The sequence below is a fragment of the Callithrix jacchus genome, chromosome 3 (genome assembly GCF_049354715.1).
Source record: "Callithrix jacchus isolate 240 chromosome 3, calJac240_pri, whole genome shotgun sequence".
NCBI classification, from domain to species: Eukaryota; Metazoa; Chordata; class Mammalia; order Primates; family Cebidae; genus Callithrix; species Callithrix jacchus.
Genome location: NC_133504.1, coordinates 123,804,900 through 123,823,683, shown reverse-complemented (window position 1 = coordinate 123,823,683; position 18,784 = coordinate 123,804,900). Strand labels below are relative to the sequence as shown.

Sequence of the window (18,784 nt, the reverse complement as noted above, 5' to 3'; positions counted from 1 at the left end):
GTGAAAACCCCCAGAGTGTTTTAGAAGCAGCTTTCTGTCTATGTTTTTCTTTAATGCTCTGCATTTGAAAGTTTGGATTCATCTTTCATTCCCTGCCCTTTTTGTATTATGTCCGACTTTTCATAAAGACTATGCTTTGTAGTCAAGATGATTCGGGTTTGAATCCTAACTCTGCTGCTTCAAACAATTATGGTCTTAAGTAAATCATTTCACCCCTCTGAAACTCAATTATATCATCTGAAAAATTGTGATAATAATTTCTATCTTATAAAGTTGTTGTGAACATTAAATGAAATAATCACCTTACATAAGCTAGTTAATGTAGGTAAATTGCCAAGCATAATGCCTGGTGAAAAACTGTGTGTGTGTGTGTGTGTGTGTGTGTGTGCACGCGTGCACGTGCATGCACATGTTTTCTCTCCATTCCCACTGAACTACTAATCCAGAAGTATACAATGTCACACTTTAATTACCACCATCCTCCTCATTACTTTTCTGGCCTAAACTCTCTTCCAGTGTAGTCTGTTCTTTGCCCAACTGTCATATCAATCAACTTTAAAGTACTCATACTTATTCCCATCTTCTCCAGACTCTCGTTGCAGGTTTCATCTGCCTTACTCATTTTGCTCTTAATCCTGTACTGCCTTGCACTTTTACTTAGTTGTTCCCCACTAGATTGGATGGCTCTGTAAGGTTAGCTTCCTATCTTACATTTCTTTTTATTATTATTATTATTATTATTATTATTATACTTTAAGTTCTGGGTTACATGTGCAGAACGTGCAGGTTTGTTACATAGGTATACACATGCTATGGTGGTTTGCCGTACGCATCAACCTGCCATCTACATTAGGTATTTATATCTCTGTCCTACACCAGATTTCAGCCTTCTTCAGACCACTCATTATTTGTACCAGCATTGTCTGTACTTAAAAATGTATAGTGTCATTCTTATGTTGCAGAAATCCTTTCCTCAAGTTAACTTAATGGGAACAAAAGCTTTCATGCAAAGTAGCAGCAAATACATTATTAATTCAACAATGCATTTCCATTAATAATATATCCACTGATTCATTCACTGATTTACTCAACACATATTTTGTGAGTGCTGTTTCATACTAGGCACTATGTGAGGTCCTGGGTATATCCATGCACACAATTTAAAAAGTACCCGGAATTTATGTTTTCCAGATTACACAAAGTAAGCCTTTTTGGAAAGTAGTTTTTGCACTGCTTATTCCCATCTGTGTGTTCTACAACATGGGAAAATAAGTGTACATAACCAGTTTCTAAGTAAACAGGGCTGGTTTTTAACTGTATCACTTTTACAAAACTATTAATCTGTGATTGCAAAGAACCAAATTAATGTGACTCACAACCACCTCAGTTTTCAAGGTCACTCATTTAATTTGATGATATGGCTTATTAGTCTGATTCAAAACATCTACATTTTGTGGTAGGTAATTATAAAGTCTTTCAAAGCTCCACTTTTTACTATAAGAGAAGATCTAATACTTTAACCCAGAGATAATTTGTTCCAATCACTTAGAAAAGTTGATGAATATTGTTAAAGTCTTTCTAAAAGACTGTTAAACACTGTGATCAGAGTGAAGAGGGAGACCCAGGCATCTCAGATCAACTTCCCCTTTTCCCTAAGACTGTAAACTTTCCCTTTTCATTCCTAAGACTGTAAACCAAAGCCCTTTTCATATGTAATTCCTGAGACTGTAAACCGTGACCCTTTTCATATGTTAAGCTATAAACCTAAGATTCTTCCCCGTGTAACATCCAAAGTATAAGCCTATATAAAGAAGGAACCTTCCTTTGTTAGGCGAGCTTGGCTGTTAGGCAAGTATGCCACCTTGCTCCTGGCTGAATAAACTTCTTCCTCCTGTATTCGGTGTCCGAGAGAGATCCATTTCCCGCAAGGCTCCTGCTACAATAGAACCCACACAGATCATTTCACACAAACAGGTGGAACCACTGATAGTCACTAGGAGATTCGTATCATCAGTGAGCCAACTGCCTCCATTGTGGCTTACAACATGGACAGAATGGTTACTGTGAAGTCTAGGTCTTTGAAATCAAGTCAACTTCCAGAAACTTCTCTTTAGCAGAATGAATTTGACATTGGATCATCTACCTTTATAGAGAAGAGTTAAAGCTGAGACACAAAAAATACATTCGCAGGAACAAGACAAGTGTCTCTGCAAGGTTTTCTTCTTTACTTGCACTGTGATGAGTTTTTTTTTTTTTACAGTTGTTTCTCAGTGCTCCATATTAATATTACAGCATAAATATTTATGGAAAAGAGATTTTATCTGCTCCTGTCTTGGGTTGATTATGGCAGACTAAGGAGATTAAGGCCCTGCCAAGAGATTTGGAGGACACTCTAGAAAGCTTTATCTAGTTTACAGATTTGCTACTCTGATAGGAATGTTTAGTGGCTTGGGGACAAATAGGATAGGGGGAGGGGAAGAATTCGAGAGGATGACAAAAGTGTATGATGATCCTGTATTTCTAAAGACATCATGAAAGGGAGATACTTTTAGTAATTTTCTCAGCCATCAATAGAATTACCAGAAATATAGCAGTATTGCTGCTCCTGCCTACTAAAATGGAATCTGGAAATGGCAGCCGATAACATCTATGGTCAGAAAGAAGGTTCCATTGATAGCTCATAGCTAGAGTTCACAGAAAGCAGCTTTAAACATTCTCCAGGTGATTGATTTGCTGTGGGGTTCCACTAGTTGTCTTCTAAGTGATATGAGTGGTGTTTTTAGAAATTTACATCTATTACCAGATATATGGAGATTTAGATTAACATAAAAGAAAATAAAACTTAGCCACCTAACAGTACAAATTGCAAAGTAAATAGGTGAGAGAAGTCCTTGTAAGTGCAGCTCACCAAAGTAATGAAGTCAACACTATTTATATAGAAATACAGATCAGTCTCGTACATTTCTACCACATTAGGGCAATAATCTTCTCTGTCTCATTACTGCTCACAGGATGCCATGATAATGAACACCTCAATATATTTAGAAAACTTGTGGAAACCTCAAGATTCAGCAACCAGATGAATGTAAGAAATATAGTAAATTGCCTCTGGAGCACTTGATTCCTGGCTGCCTTCCAAGTTCAATGGCAAGCCACTGACTTGTTAAGGAATCATTTGCTCTCTAGTTCACCATGCTCTTAAGTGTCATTTTTATATCAACCATATGAGAAAGTGGAGTGTTTTCTCTATTATCTCCTGAGTCATATTATTTCTCCAGTCCTATGTCATTCAGGTTTTTCTGGTTGTTATTCCTGTACTTCATTTTCCTGGAGCTTGTCTCCCCTTCATTAGAGTGGATATATTTGAGAGGCCATGCTTAAGTGGCTTGCATTTAGAAGCATGGGAAAATTCTTCAAGCATTTAATTTAGACAATTACATATATATACTAGGAAGATGAAATTCACATGAGAGAAGCAAGAAATTTTTGTTCTGCTGCCTTGCCACAGATAAAGGAATCATAATTCTTCCTTTTAGGGGAGGGAGTTGATTTTAAAAAGTAATTATAGCACTGTGGAGCACTAACAGGAGACAGAGCACTTACATGAGACAGAGCACTTCTTTAAAAGAGACAGTGAATCAGAAGATAGAATGACAATAAAATAATACAAATGACAAATAAAAAATATAGGAACATGAGACATCAGCTCTTCTTCCTCCACCCCAAAAATAAATTTATAGAGCACAAATATATTCTTTAACTTTGCCAGAATATGCAGTTTTCAAAATACACTAGCAAAATCAATTCTGCTTAGATATATCTGGAAATTCCATTATTTGGGACCTTTGGAGTAGATATAATGTACTGAAATAGAAATTTAGTATTTGCCAAGGAATTAGAGAGTATTCCAACAAGGTATCTTAAATAAGAATCTTGGAACCTGAGAACATAAAGTTTCCAAATGATGCAATGACACAGAACACACAAGGTGGAGACAAGACACCCTGTCATGAAGCATGGGTTGCTGGTGCCAAAAGATTAATGGCTGCCTACTATTTTATTCTTAAGTTTTTAAAGGGCATTTTAGTGTTCCTTATGTTGCTATTAGTATCCTTCATAAGCAAACTTTCTGCACTGTGTCATCTCTGTTACCCTTGGATTTTTTGGAGGTGTCCATATAGACTGGATTAGTTTCTTCCATCATCTTTATCAACATCTCGAATTTTAAATATGAAAGAACCTCTGATCTATACCTATTGTTTTTATACTGACATTGAAAAATTGTTTTCTTCAAGTAAAAACAATGTAAATGATGTCAAGCCAAGTCTTAGTTCTTCCTTTTAGAAATCTGAAGTCAATAACATGGACGTGGGGGTCATCAGCCACATAGTGGAGAAGAGAGAACACAGAAGATTAGATGTGCATGCCAAGCTGAAGGAGGATAACTTGAGTAATGATTTAGTGACATGCAATAGCCTGAAACTTTATGAAAATGCAAGATGAATTTCTCCTTTACTATTTTCTTCTAAAATTATTTAGTACTATGCATTTTTCTCATGTTTTTCATATTATAAAACTGACCACTCCTAAATATATCAATAACCAAGTTTATTCACAAAAGACTCTTATAAAAGCCTATTAACCCTGAACATAGTAACTATACTACCATCATAACCTAAGTTTCTTGAATGCCATACAGCCCACAACCACCTCCTCAGCCTCCTCTTTCTTCTCTCTGTTTTTGTCATGTGCTTTGGTCATAATGAACTTATTTTAGCCCCTTTGTTATATTAGATTCATTGTCAGATTCAGCCCGCCTTTGATTTTACTCTTCCCTGTGTCTGATTTACTTTCTCCCTTTCTTCCCTGCTCAGGCATCCATCAGTCTTGCAGCTTTTCTGCTACTTTACAAATCTTTCTCGAATCCCCATATCTGATTTGTATTTTCTCTTTGAGGTACTCCCATAAGAGCCTGGATTTATTCCCACCTTAGTGAATCTAACTTTATTTTGTAATATTTGTGTTTAACTCCTTTCCTTCTACCCAGATACTAAACTCACTTCATTAGAGAAATGTGCAAACACAGGACACTTTCCTCATTGGGTTTTATGCTACCTCAACATATGTTTTTACAAAATGTTAAAAATAATCATTGGTCTTAAATTAATATACAAAATGCTTGTTATTTTCTACTAGGCTCTACATAATCAAACACTGCTACCTCTTCCATGTCATCTCCTGCAACTTTGTCTTTACTCCGACATCTCAGCCATACTGGCCTTCTTACAATGTTTTCAATAGTTCAGGCTGCTTTCCACCTGAGGGAAGCTTCTTGCCACCTGTATCTCATTGTCTCTTCTACACAGGACACTGTCTGTTCTACACATCTCTATTCCACCTGGAAAAACTCAGCATGGATATGCCACATTAATACACAGTGCTGTTGAAGCTCAGATCCTCTTGACACCTTCACAGTGCAGTATATGTTTCATGTGTAGCACGTATCACAGCTGTAGCCTAATTATTATTTAGGCATCTGCATTTTTAATGTCTATCTTCCCAACTAGACTAAAAGCTCCAAGAGCTTTTAGAAACTCTCTCTGTCTTTCTTAAGAAACATGTGTTTTGAATCTAACTGGTCCAGTTTATGGTATGTGTGAGAACAGTGACTAATTGAATATAGGGCTAGAAAATGATGCAAGATAAAGACATCAGGTCGGAAGATAAAAGACATGGATAGCCATAACAAATAATTTATATTTTATCCTAGAGACAGGGAAGAACCATCAGATGTTTATAAGCTGAGATAATCAAATCTGTTTTTTAAAGAATAACTCTGGCATCAGATTGTGTGACTGACATGGTGTACTGGGGGCCAAGAGGCTACTATAGTAGATTATAAAAAATGGCCACACATTTATTTTGTCCCCATGTGGACATACCCTTTGCAGGGTGACTTGGCCATTCTTATTCCAAGTCTGAATCTCAGCTCGATAGTATGCCTTGCTTTGGCCGATGGGACATTAGCAACTCTGATGTAAGCAGAAGTATGGAAAGCATTTGTACATTGGGGTTTGCCTGGTACCTGACTGGGAACCTGAGGCCATCATGTGAAGTAGCCATACTACAGCAATGAATTCCAACCAGATTTTAAATTTTCTCCATCCTGTTTATATGTAGAACATTCTTTTCCTGCCATTAGAAATATTTCTCACTTCAGACATTAATTCTCAGTGGTACATACTGAGAATGTGCAATATTGGGGTAGGAGGAGGCATATGCAGTATGACTTAGCCTCACAAGAGATTCCAATATGCTCTATGAATGCAAATTGAAAATCACTCTACTAAGTTTTGCTGATAAATGAATGAACAGTTATCTTAGCCTGGGGAGTTAATAGGCTCCACAAAGAAAGTGACATTTATGCTGAATCTGGGAAGAAGAAGAAATATTTATCAGCTGGAGAAGTGAGAGAAGAGCATGTTAGTCAAAGGGTATAATATGTACAAAGGCAAATCTTACATCCAAAATGGCTGATTTTAAATCTCTTATTTCTGTACAACTGAACATACATCCTAACATTCTTAATCATTGCTAACACAGCCATAGCACTTTCAAGGAAATCTATGGAATTACTTTGCAGGGTCTAAAGTTTGCAGGGAGGTAATTCAAATAAATTGTTATGATAATTATTACCTTTCCTCAAAATACTTTTATTTTCAGAAACTCAATTTAAACATTTCTAAGTCATTTTCATCTAAGTCTCATTCTCCAGAGAAAGTTTCATGCAGACAGTAGGATTTGGTGGCTGTTTATTTGTCTCAATTGTCAAATCGTTTCAGTAAGTCAAAAATCATGTTGATTTCGTGAAACAGAATCTAACCCCGGTTTTGCCATATGTGTTAATTAACCTCATATGAAAAGGCTGGTATGAATCAGGATCTAAAATACCTGATTCCCATATATACCAAACTTCTGGTATTCCCTCAAACAGACATGCATACACCCTCACACCTACACCCACAGTAAGTTAAGATGCTGAAGGAAGTTACCCTCCTATAATGCTTCCGTATTTCTCTTTAATGGAGCATACAGAACACCTTTTCCCTACACGTAATAGGATTAATATTTAAAATCATCATCTTGAAGCAAGTGCAAACCCTTGTCTGCCCTCAGGGAAAGACTAGCCAATGAGAAGTTATTCTGGTGATGTAATGCTTGTTACCTTGCTCTCTTTCAGATACGATTGGGGAAGACGCTTTTCAGAGCATCAAAAATAAATAAAATTTAACTCTTTCTCATATGACCATTTTTAGCATATAAGCCACCTGCAGTATTTCATACGTGTGTTGCTTAGGATAGCCCTGAAATAGTTATGCAAAATCATTAGAACGGAGAATTTTTGTTAAGCATTGACATCTTCACCACTGGCATTTGCCAGTAACTCCCCACCTTTCTTGAGAGATCACTTACTTCTACATCCTGATCCTTACGTAAATACACAAAGAATATATTAACACTAGCCAGCAGCAGATAAGATTATTATTTCTTTCTTAGACACAGATACTCATGAATATCAAATAAAAAGGAATAGAAACCTAATATGTGTTTTCTAAAATCAAATTAATCACTCTGCCTCTCATGACCATGTACAAAGTGTATCTTCATATCCATATACTGTATTTCAAAGACAAAAAAGATTGAAGCAAGTATTTGAGTAATCAGGTGGGTTTACAATGATATTATAATCTTCTGCTTCATGAGTAATTTTTGGGCTCCATTGATGCTACTAAATGCTTATTGATGTTCAGAGAAGCCCTAGCCCATGTTAGGTGAAACCCCATTACCCCTTAATAGTCTAATTCTATGAAAACTGATAGGTAGGACAGGGTGAATGTGTATTGGTTTCCACCACTAAAGTATGATGCAAAAATGTAGACACTGAGCTAAAAAATTTCAGGCAGATGTTATTTTATGCAGTATCTCATTCCCATTCCCTCCTCCTCCACCCAAACCTCACCTTTTGAGCTGAGCGAAAGAATGTAATAGTAAGCATGTTGTCTGTAAAACATAATTTGGAAGAGGAAGATTGTGATACCTGAGCAGACCGATGGTTTATCTGATCTAACACCAGGAATAAAATGACTTAGTCAACTGTGTAATTTGAAGTGTAAGATGTAGTTCAGAGATGATAGCTATGAGAACTCATAGTCAAAATGTAGGAAAATTAATATATTAGAATGTTTTCCTCTTCATTTTTTTTTTTCTAGAATATCCTCCTAACACTTTGAGAAAACAGAGTTAATTTCTGGCACTTGAGCTATTCTTTGGACTTTTCTACTTGTTCAGGTCATATATAGTTGCATTCGGATGGGGTGAAATTACAGAATTTTAGAATATTTCTAACCTGGCTGTGAGCAATTTCTCTACTATATAGGAGAGTGGTAAGTCACTGTAACTTTACTGAGCCACAGTTTCCTCATCTATTAAGATGAAATAATCAAATATTAATTATTAGAACAATGTATACAATTATTGGCAACCAATTAATAGGTACTCAATTGATAGTAGCTATGCTTTTTACTATTTTTTCAGAGACAAATAGTATCAAAGCCACTTTACCTTTCAAAGTTAAAAACCAAACTATATAAAAATAATTTTATGCCCACAATGGATATTCCCCGATATAACAAATTGTATGCCACTTTTAAATTTTGAAAAAAATCATTTTGTTTTCTATCCAATTAGCACTTGATTTTTACTTTCCCATAATATTCAGCAGTATTTTATTTTTATCTATTAATATTTCAACATTCGTGTTTTACAAGTATAGTAGTACTGTAAGTAGTAATAAAGTAGTAGTAGTAGTAGTAGTAGTAGTAGTAGTCGTGTAAATGTTTCTTCTAAAGACCTGCCGCGTTTTAAAGGCCTTGCTTCTTCAATGCTTGAGGAAAGGTCTTGGAAGGCATTTCTTAGGCCATTAAGTCAGCTTATTGAAAAGTGGAAAATGCAGTTTATCACCCTCAAGCAAAATGAGTAGCTTGAGTTTTTCAGTAAATTAGCTTAAACTAAATTGATACTGTTTATATCCAGTCAAAAGCACTGACACATTTCTGCAAATTGATTTTAGATTTTAAGTAAGGGAAATTTAAGTTCACTTCCTCAGAATTTGCTGAGTCCCTAACCTGTGCATGGAGACATTCTAAGATGAAAAACAACAACCAGAATGACTTGGCTGCTGCCTTCTAGGTGCTGGTATCTAGTTAAGGGAAGAGATAGTGCCGTGTATTATGTTCCATAATGAAGGCAGGTGTCAAATATTGGAAATATACATGGTGGGACGTACTCTTTTTAATATATGTTTTTTATTGTACTTTAGATTTGGGGGTACATGTGCAGAACATGCAGAATTGTTGCTTAGGTACACACAGGGCAATGTGGTTTGCTGCCTCCATCTCCCTGTCACCTACCTGGCATTTCTCCCCATGTTATCCCCCCCAACCTCCCTATCCTCTACTGTCCCTCCCCTAGTCCATCCCCACAGACCCCAGCATGTGATGCTCCCCTCCCTGTGTCCATGTGTTCTCATTGTTCAACACCTGCCTGCAAGTGAGAACATGCAGTGTTTGATTTTCTGTTCTTGTGTCAGTTTGCTGAGAATGATGGTTTCCAGATTCATCCATGTCCCTACAAAGGACATGACTTCATAGTTTTTATGGCTGCATAGTATTCTGTGGTGTATATGTGCCACATTTTTCTTGTCCAGTCTATTATCGATGGACATTTGGGTTGGTTCCAGGTCTTTGCTATTGTAAACAGTACTGCAATGAACATACGTGTGCATGTATCTTTATAATAGAATGATTTATAATCCTTTGGGTATATTCCCAGTAATGGGATTGCTGGGTCAAATGGAATTTCTATTTCAAGGTCCTTGAGGAATCGCCACACTGTCTTCCACAATGGTTGAACTAATTTACACTCCGTGGTGGGACTTTGAATTCAAAACTGGAGGAGTGAGTTTTTCAGGAAAATTATAGACAGGTGACATTTCATTGGCTTTCAGAAAATAATGAGTTTGTTGTTTGGATGAGATGGAATAATGATCCAGGTAGAAGGAATAGTTAGAGCAAAGGAAGAAAGGACTGAAAAATTCATAGCTATTTATTGATTGGCTATTGACCCAGTCTAATGTTTCTGCAGAATAGAATGCACTAGATGGAAATGTAGCAATGGGAAGGATGTGCTTTCTGTATAGAGGCTGTTTTTAAAAGTGAAATACTACCTTCCAAATCACGGTATTCTTATCTTTTCTTTATAACATGCCATCAGAAAATTCATGACACATATTAACTGTATATTATTGTGATGTATTTATGCTTATTGTACTTTTCTTCAAGTAAAGCAATATTATTCCTTTGCTTTTCCTATGATTTAAAAAATTATTCCAATGTACTATTCACTTCAAATAAAGTAAAGGTAAATTCCACAAATTATCTTTCAAAAGGGTGACATAAGTTGTGCAAAAATAATGCTAAAGATATAGACAACATCTATTAATTTTAATTCATGTAGAAGCCTATATGAGCTAACTTGTAAAAAGCAATACATCTAGATAACATGTGGTTAATAATGTCAGATTATGCATTAATGAAATATTGTCTATGCTAATGTTTTACTAACAGTAATCTGGAAAACTTCATTGCTCTTATTCACACAACAAAGCACCAAGCCATCAAGTAAATGAATGCAGCAAGTCATTCACCTTTAATACTGTGGGTTTGAAAACATTGTGTTTGTTTGTTTGTTTGTTTTGTTTTGTTTGTTTTTGAGATGGAGTCTCACTGTCACCCAGGCTGGAGTGCAGTGGTGCGATCTTGACTCACTGCAACCTCTGCCTCCTGGGTTCAAGCAATTCTCCTGCCTCAGCCTCCCGAGTAGCTGGGATTGCAGGCACATGCCACCACACCCAGCTAATTTTTGTATCTTTAGTAGAGATGGGGTTTCACCATGTTGGTCAGGCAGGTCTCGAACTCCTGACCTCGTGATCCACCCACCTCGGCCTCTCAAAGTGCTAGGATTACAGACATGAGCCACCACACACAGCCTGACAACATTCTTAAATAAAACTTGCTGAAAGTTATCTGCCATTTTCTTTAAGTATACAATTCTGTATGACTTATTGTGGGATTACCTCCCAGTCATCCTAATTTGAAAATATCATTAGGTCAGAAATGCATTTAATATGCTAAACATCATATCTTAGTCTAGGCTACCATAAACATGCTCAGAACATTTACATTAGCCTGTATTTGGACAAATCATTTTGGAATGCAGTACATTGTAGAGTATTGGTTGATCTTGGTTGTTCACCTTTGTGATCTCATGGCTGACTGGGAGCTTTGGCTTATTACCACTACTCAGCATCTTGAGAAGTATTGTATCACATATCACTGCTAAGAGAAAGGTCAAGATTCAAAATTTGAAGTATAGTTCCCACTGAATCTGTATTGCTTTTGCACAGTTGAAAAATCAAAAAAATTATAAGTCAAACCATTGCAAGCTGGGAACCATCCATATTCACTGAATAAGCTTTCATACCTCTGAACAGGACTATGTATGTATTCCTAATTCAAGTATATTTAGTGTTATTTATTAGACTTGAACTGAACTGTAATATCTACACGTACATTGTGATATTGTTGTAAAAGGAATAATTCTATTTAATAAATGGTATTTGCTGAACTTTTTATATTCCATGTCTCTTTTTTGACCAGTATCATGTATTTTAGAATTAGTTAATTAGAATTACAGGTTACTGGGTCAATCATAGGTTTCATTATATAAAACAAACTGAGCTGCATGGAGCTCGAACTTACAGTATTGGCCCATTGTGGTCTTTCTGTCCACCTTAGATATCATTCACAGAATTATTTGTCTAAGTGAGCATGTGTGTGTGTGTGTGTGTGTCTGTTTATTACAGCCTACCTGATTCTAAAAAAAATGATTAGTATGTGCAATGAAGAAAGAGCCACAATATTAGCATGTTTAAAAATATGAAATCTCAAATAAATTTTAAAATAAAGAATATTCTGTTTTTCCCCCCCATCAGCTGTTAAGAAGAAGGCTGGCTTTATAACTCCAGTTCCAGGAGGTGTGGGACCCATGACAGTGGCAATGCTTCTGAAGAACACTCTTTTGGCAGCTAAAAAAATCATTTACTAGATCATATGAAAGGATAAAGCAAACTGAAGTCATGCTATTTCTTTATTTGATGAAGGGTAAAACCTTTATATTTTACTACAAAGCTATTTATTTCTACATGGTATTTATTTTTTCATTGATGGAATCATTGTGGATCAAATGATTCACACAATTTTATGCATTTCCTGCTAATTGATTTTGAGTTTTAAGAAGAAAACAAAACAATTCCTATGAAAATTTTGGTAACAATTGTTTATTTTGAGGCTATTTGTTCATAATGTTAAAACAATAAAGGGCTCATAATAAATATATTTTTGACACAATTAAATATCACATATCTCATATAGAATGTTTTCAACCAATGTCCTGTCAGCCAAATGGGCACCCATATAAAATGTAATTTAGGTTTTGCTGTTTGCATGATCACATTTTTAATATATTTTATGACCTAAGTCAATGCTGAAAAAGAGCTTGCTTACTACAAGAAAAATGGAATATTGAAAATAGAATCTTGATCTCAAATATCCCCCAAATGCATACTATAAACCCATCCTAATGAGAAATTATGTTCTATTTAAGGAAAGGAAAATATTTCGGGAAGGCAATAAATGTACTATTTGGAAGAGTAATGATTATATCACATTGTGAATGACTACTTGTCCCAGTAAAAATACATGAAGAATGTGTTAGGTTTAAATGTCATTCCTTTCTTCTTCTAAAAAATATTTGGATAGTACCTTCACTGAGCAATAATGGAAAAATTTCAAAATAAGTAAACAGATAAAACTAAGGTTGTATTTTCCCACAAATATAGTATGAATGAGGTCATATTAAAGAACAGCAACTGTTAATGTTTGTTCACAAATTCAGAAATCTAATAGGAAAACATGATACTTTCAATGTGCCAAAACAAAACCTTAGTATACAACTGAAATCTCCTGGTTTCTTGACCACATGCCTTCCCTCTTTTGTTATAGGATTTGTTCCTTAAATTAGACACAACGTTTCTAACACAATTTAAATTAGGAAATACTATGAATGTAGTGGAAGTCTATTTTGAGACTGCTAAAGCTGTTTAATTGATACTATGTTTTTAATGCCCAAATCCCAGTATGTTTATATACAAATAATGATTCTCACACAGCGCATGCCTTTATCAGTGTGTACTCTTGACGATTTGTGTGAAAATAGACTAGATGTTTATAATTAATAACATTGCAACTGTATAATAAAAGCAATTTGAAGAGTGCTGTATTCTTTTTTCTTAAGATAGCTATAAATTTCTTATTTCCTTACTGCATCCTAGAGAAATGCACAAGTTTCTAAAATGTGAAAGAACATGTTATATAGCATATTCCACAGTGAATTCAGACCAATTGATGTCTGATAATCCTGACAGAAGTTTAAATTTAAAGCTCCCAAGCTAACATTCAGAAACGGTCTCTTTAATTTTTAAGGATCCCTAATCCCCAAAACAAATAAAATGATTAAAATACATGTATGTGGAAAATGTGAAGACCGTAATTTTGAGCTCTACCCCAAGAGTGGTGCAGGAGGGGTTGCTTTGGAGTAACATTCAGAATTCAGACTTCCCAGAAACTAATTAAAACACTGTAGAAGAAAAATTACTCTAATACTTCTTTAAAACAGTCAAGGTGTTAAGACTATTGCAATGGATGAAAGAGACTGAACTAACTCTGAATGCAACATAGACAGCTAGGGATATATAGCCAATGAGCAGAGCTAGGGGTGGAAAATTACTAAGAGGAACTTTAGATATTCAAGGTAGGGGATATTCACTAAACTGGCTTGTCAGGATGCTTGATAACAGCAGGCCAAAGACTTAGCTTTCAAAGGCATGGGATCAGAACTTAGATTAAGTAGCATGCATGGGGGACTCTCCATAAACTGACTTAGCAGTATTCTTTGCTAAAACTGGGCTTGATGGGTCTAGGTCAAGACCTGGTCAGGGAGAGAGCTCAGAGGAGTCTGACTAAGGTTTGGTGAAGGAGGGAGCTTTTATCAACACGTTAGAAGGTAAAGTCAGTTTATCGGGACCATAACTTTACAGGTATTTGGGGGTCCTTAAAAGACAGACATGTTGACCTGGAGGAGCTTAGAGATGGTTTTCTTCCCCTACTATATCTGTATCTGTAACGTATATGTAAATAGCACACTAAAGAATGTCATAGGCCGGGCGCGGTGGCTCAAGCCTGTAATCCCAGCACTTTGGGAGGCCGAGGCGAGTGGATCACGAGGTCAACAGATCGAGACCATCTTGGTCAACATGGTGAAACCCCGTCTCTACTAAAATTACAAAAAAATTAGCTGGGCACGGTGGTGCGTGCCTGTAATCCCAGCTGCTCGGGAGGCTGAGGCAGGAGAATTGCCTGAACCCAGGAGGCGGAGATTGCGGTGAGCCAAGATCGCGCCATTGCACTCCAGCCTGGGTAACAAGAGCGAAACCCTGTCTCAAAAAAAAAAAAAAAAAAAAAAAGAATGTCATAAAGTTACAGAAATAAGAATGAGCTTAGCATATGTGGATGAAAGCAAGGGTTGCAATTAGACAAAAATGAAAGATTTGTTTTGGAGGATGGTACAGCTGGATAAGTGTGCAAAAATACACTAGAGGCGTGGATACATCAGAATTTGGCAGTATTTAGTAAGTTAACGAGGTCAGAAGATGTTATCATTGACTAACATAAGGAAATTGTAAAAGGGAGCTGACTTTGAAGGAGAGATATGTTCAGTTTAAAACGTTAAGTTTGAGGTGATGACATAATACATAAGAATTCCAAAGTGATATCAGTCTAGAAAGAGGATAAGAATTCATGATTAGTGATAAGAATTTACGACTCATCAGCATATATTGACACACTAAATTCCTGGCCTTTTTTGTAACCATTATACACACTCTGTGTCTTTCTACACTTGCTCAATAGTAACAACTGTCCTTAACTGAGCACCTATCGTGTGCTAAATACTTTCCTCTTTTGTTTTCCAATTTTTTTTTTCATATAGGGTCTCGCTCTGTTTCCCAGGCTGGAGTACAGTGATGTGATCACCACTCACTGCAGCCTCCACCTCCGAGGCTCAAGCAGTCCTCCCTCAGCCTCTGGAGTAACCGGGACTGCAGGCCAGTGCCATCATGCCCAGCTAAGTTTTTAATTTTTTGTAAAGAGGGGTCCCACTATACTGCCTAAACTGGTCTTGAACTCCTGGGCTCAAGCGATCCTCCCTACTTGGCCTCCCAAAGTGCCTTCTTTTTTTTTTTTTTTTGGTCTTTCCTCATTATTGACAATCTCCTTTTGACAGATGAGAAAATTATTGACCCTCCTGGTTATTAAAAAGCCTCAGCCACGGCCAAACGGATAGAATAGAAAAGGTGGAATTTGAATTCACAGCAAGTTCTGTGGGGTGATTGAGTCAGAAGCCACTCTTTTTACTACTCCACTCTGCCTTCCCTCGGATCCCACCTCCAAGTCTTTTCTCTTATCAATATGTGTCTAAATCCTACTTGTTATTTAAGATTCACTTCAAATGAAACTTGTCCATGAAAAATGTCAGCCCTTAGCTCTCAGAGCCCTTTATGCACACATTCATGGCAATTATCACTCCCTGCCCAGTACTGTAGTTAGGTATGTACTTTGTCTGGATCCCTTTAGTTCCCTGAAGTCAGAATCCATGCATGATTTATCTGTTTGTCTTACAAACATCATCTCACCCAGCCCAGTGTCATGGATATAGTAGTCATTCAATATTTAATGAACAAATGCAACTGAATCTGTGAAAGTGACAGGATAAACTTAGAGAGATAATCAATGCACTGATCACCATTCCCTGCCAATGGCTAGCAATAAATTGTGGCTGAGTTAGTGAAACAGCAAGGAAAAACAGAAAGGTAAGGTAAGAGTAAACTGTCAGAGATTCTCTCTTCCAGAACAAACTTCTAGAAGAGAGAGATAAGTAAATTAAAAAGACTAGAAAAGTGGCATGAGGGAAAATTAATAGTGGAGCTCTTAGCCTCTCACTTTCTTCTTCTTTCCCACCCTAACCTGATTTAATGCATATTAAGAATGAATAAAGCTATCAGACAAGCCACCTTACAGTATCCATCTTCCCCATTCTTTAGGATTTGGAGAAAGGACTTTTGGGCAAGAGGATTGAAGATGTGAAGGGAGTGGACTTTCCTGTAAAGATTGTAAGTGGGAGCCATGAGTATGGGCCCCAGAGGAAAGGGAACATGTTTGAGGACTTAGAGTTACTTTCTGGTATAAACCATAAGCTAAAGTGGAAGGGAGGTTTCTGTATGAAGTGGGCCAATTTACCAGAAAGGCTGCAGCCCAGATGTGAGTGAAAAATCACAGTTTATTAAATATCTTGTTTTTATAATAATAAAGGTAATTTATTTAAAGCTTGATTTTAGGTGATAATTAAGGGAATCCTTTTGTGATCAGTACAACAACTACAAGAGGACACAACCAGGGAAATGAAAACAGCGTATGATTTGGAATCTGAAAATATAGAATTGAAGTCTTTTTTTTTTTTTGCTTTTGTTTTGTTTTGTTGTTTTATTTGAGACAGGGTCTGTAGCCCAGGCCAGGGTGCAGTGGTGTGATCATGGCTTATTGCAGCCTTGACCTCCCAGGCTCTAGTGATCCTCCTGCCTCTGCCTCTCAAGTAACTCAGACCACCATGTCCAGCTAATTTATATTTTGTAGAGTCAGGGTCTTTCTCTGCTGCCCAGGCTGGTCTCAAACTTCTGGGCTCAAGCAATCCTCCCACCTCAGCTTCCGAAAGTGCTGAGATTACAGATATGAGCCACCACACCTGGCCAGGATTCAAGTCCTGACTCTAAGCAGGACTCTTTGGCAAATCACTTAATTATTTCGAGCCTCAAAAAATTTGTCATTTGTCATGTGAGAACAGAAATAATGCCTGTTAATTATTTCCTTATTCACTGAAGACAGATTCATTATTTACTAGATGTTAGGCCCTGGATTTGTTTGGGCCAAGGTTCCCGAAGAAAGAATTGAGATGTGTAGGGAAACCTGTAAAGTGCAAAGGACTGCCCTAGTTACACTTAGGAGTTTTTACAAAGATGATCTTTGTACTTTGATGTCTCAGTCTTAGAAATGAGTATTTAATATGAGTTCTAACATCTCCCTCCAGAAACTACAAAAAGAATTGTGATGCTTTATTTAATCTTTTGTAAATGATTTCTTCTTAAATTCTCAGTAATGGTACAAAGGAGATTGTTCAACTTATAATTCAAATGTTATTTGCCTGGGAAATGTATTGTCCAGAAATTGACTTAGTAATGAACAGTTTTTAAAAACCCACAAAAGTAGAAATGCAAAATGTAGGCACATTTAAAGTGAGTCAAGTACTATTATTATTTTAACTTTAAAATGATGACTCCTGTGGTAAGTGATTGCCCAATTATAATGAGTTCAACAAGTTGGTTCTTGTGTGATTTCTAACACCACATTTGTATTCAAATACTTAAAGGGCTCCTTTCTGGTAAATCTAATTTGCTGAGTGGACATGATGCAAAAGATGACCTATCTTGGCTTGAATACGTTTTTAGGGTTTTGAGGTTTCAAGTTTCAAGAAAATATAAGCAATTGAAATTCCAGGCAGAAAGACTCCATGCCTCAGGAAGATATATTTATAAATTATTTATAGTAATTTCGGGCAAGTGAAAATGTCTGTAGTTGTAAAATATAGTAGGTGTAATTACATGTTTTGGTCTTTAAAGTGCCACTTTAATAATTACAACTAGATGAACATTAAAAAAAATTTGGATGTTTTATTAACTTAAAAAACTTTCTCTTCATTAGATGTATCCAAACTAAATGTCATCTTAATTTTCTTTTAATGGAGAATTTTAATATTATGATTATTACTGTTTTATTATGTTGGTACTTTGCTGATTCTCTGTAGCTTAATCATTGGGATGCAGATGTAAGCACTGTTGTTCCTGAAATATGGTAGCCCATTTTGTTTACTCAGAAAAATGTTAAATAGCAGGATGGCAAAAAGGTAAATGTACTATTGAACATAATTTTATTTATAACACTTGTCATAGTAAAACTCAGAAGCAAACACTAAAAAGGAGTATGAAACCTCTGCGTTTTCACAAATTTAACTGTTCTCTGAAACTAAATTAGCACATGATCTTGATTTGAAATGGAACTCATAGTCTGTAATGAAAGGTGGTGTAACCATCCATAGTTTCAGGGACATTTCTTTTAGAAACAGGTTATGCTGCTTCCTAATTTGCAGTTATGTTTGTTGGACTCCTGTATAGGTTGCTAGCATCATTTGAGCTGGTGTATTTCTCTTCACACCAATGGACACCTTTCCTGAAATCACAGTTTGTTGTTGTTTTAAGTACTTTTACATACATGATTATGCCCACAGGTAACAGGAAACCAGGGTTTCAAAAGAAAACTTGATCACGTTGCTAGATAAAACAGGCATCCTAAACAAGTGTGTGAATGCCCAGAGGCTTTCTGCTGCTGCCAGAAGTACATAGTTTTTTGATTGGTAAGAACTGCCAGATGACGCTTCATGA

At 36.3% G+C, this 18,784-nt stretch overlaps 1 protein-coding gene across 10 annotated transcripts in view; it reads left to right on the top strand.

Annotated features, from left to right (window-relative positions):
* MTHFD2L (methylenetetrahydrofolate dehydrogenase (NADP+ dependent) 2 like) overlaps positions 1 to 18,774 on the top strand; it is a 162,619-nt gene extending 143,845 nt beyond the window's left edge. For 4 of the 10 annotated variants that reach the window (XM_054253285.2, XM_054253283.2, XM_054253286.2 and 1 more), the window contains one exon: positions 12,113 to 13,451. In XM_054253285.2, the coding sequence (XP_054109260.2) occupies positions 12,113 to 12,225 (113 nt within the window). In that variant the 3' untranslated portion in view covers positions 12,226 to 13,451. Of the gene's footprint in view, positions 1 to 7,240; positions 11,746 to 12,112; positions 13,452 to 15,225; positions 15,365 to 16,336; positions 16,406 to 18,630 lie in introns of those variants that run through there. The other 6 variants (XM_078367942.1, XM_054253278.2, XR_004740880.3 and 3 more) reach the window with 5 other exon arrangements.
* The last annotated feature ends 10 nt before the right edge of the window (positions 18,775 to 18,784 follow it).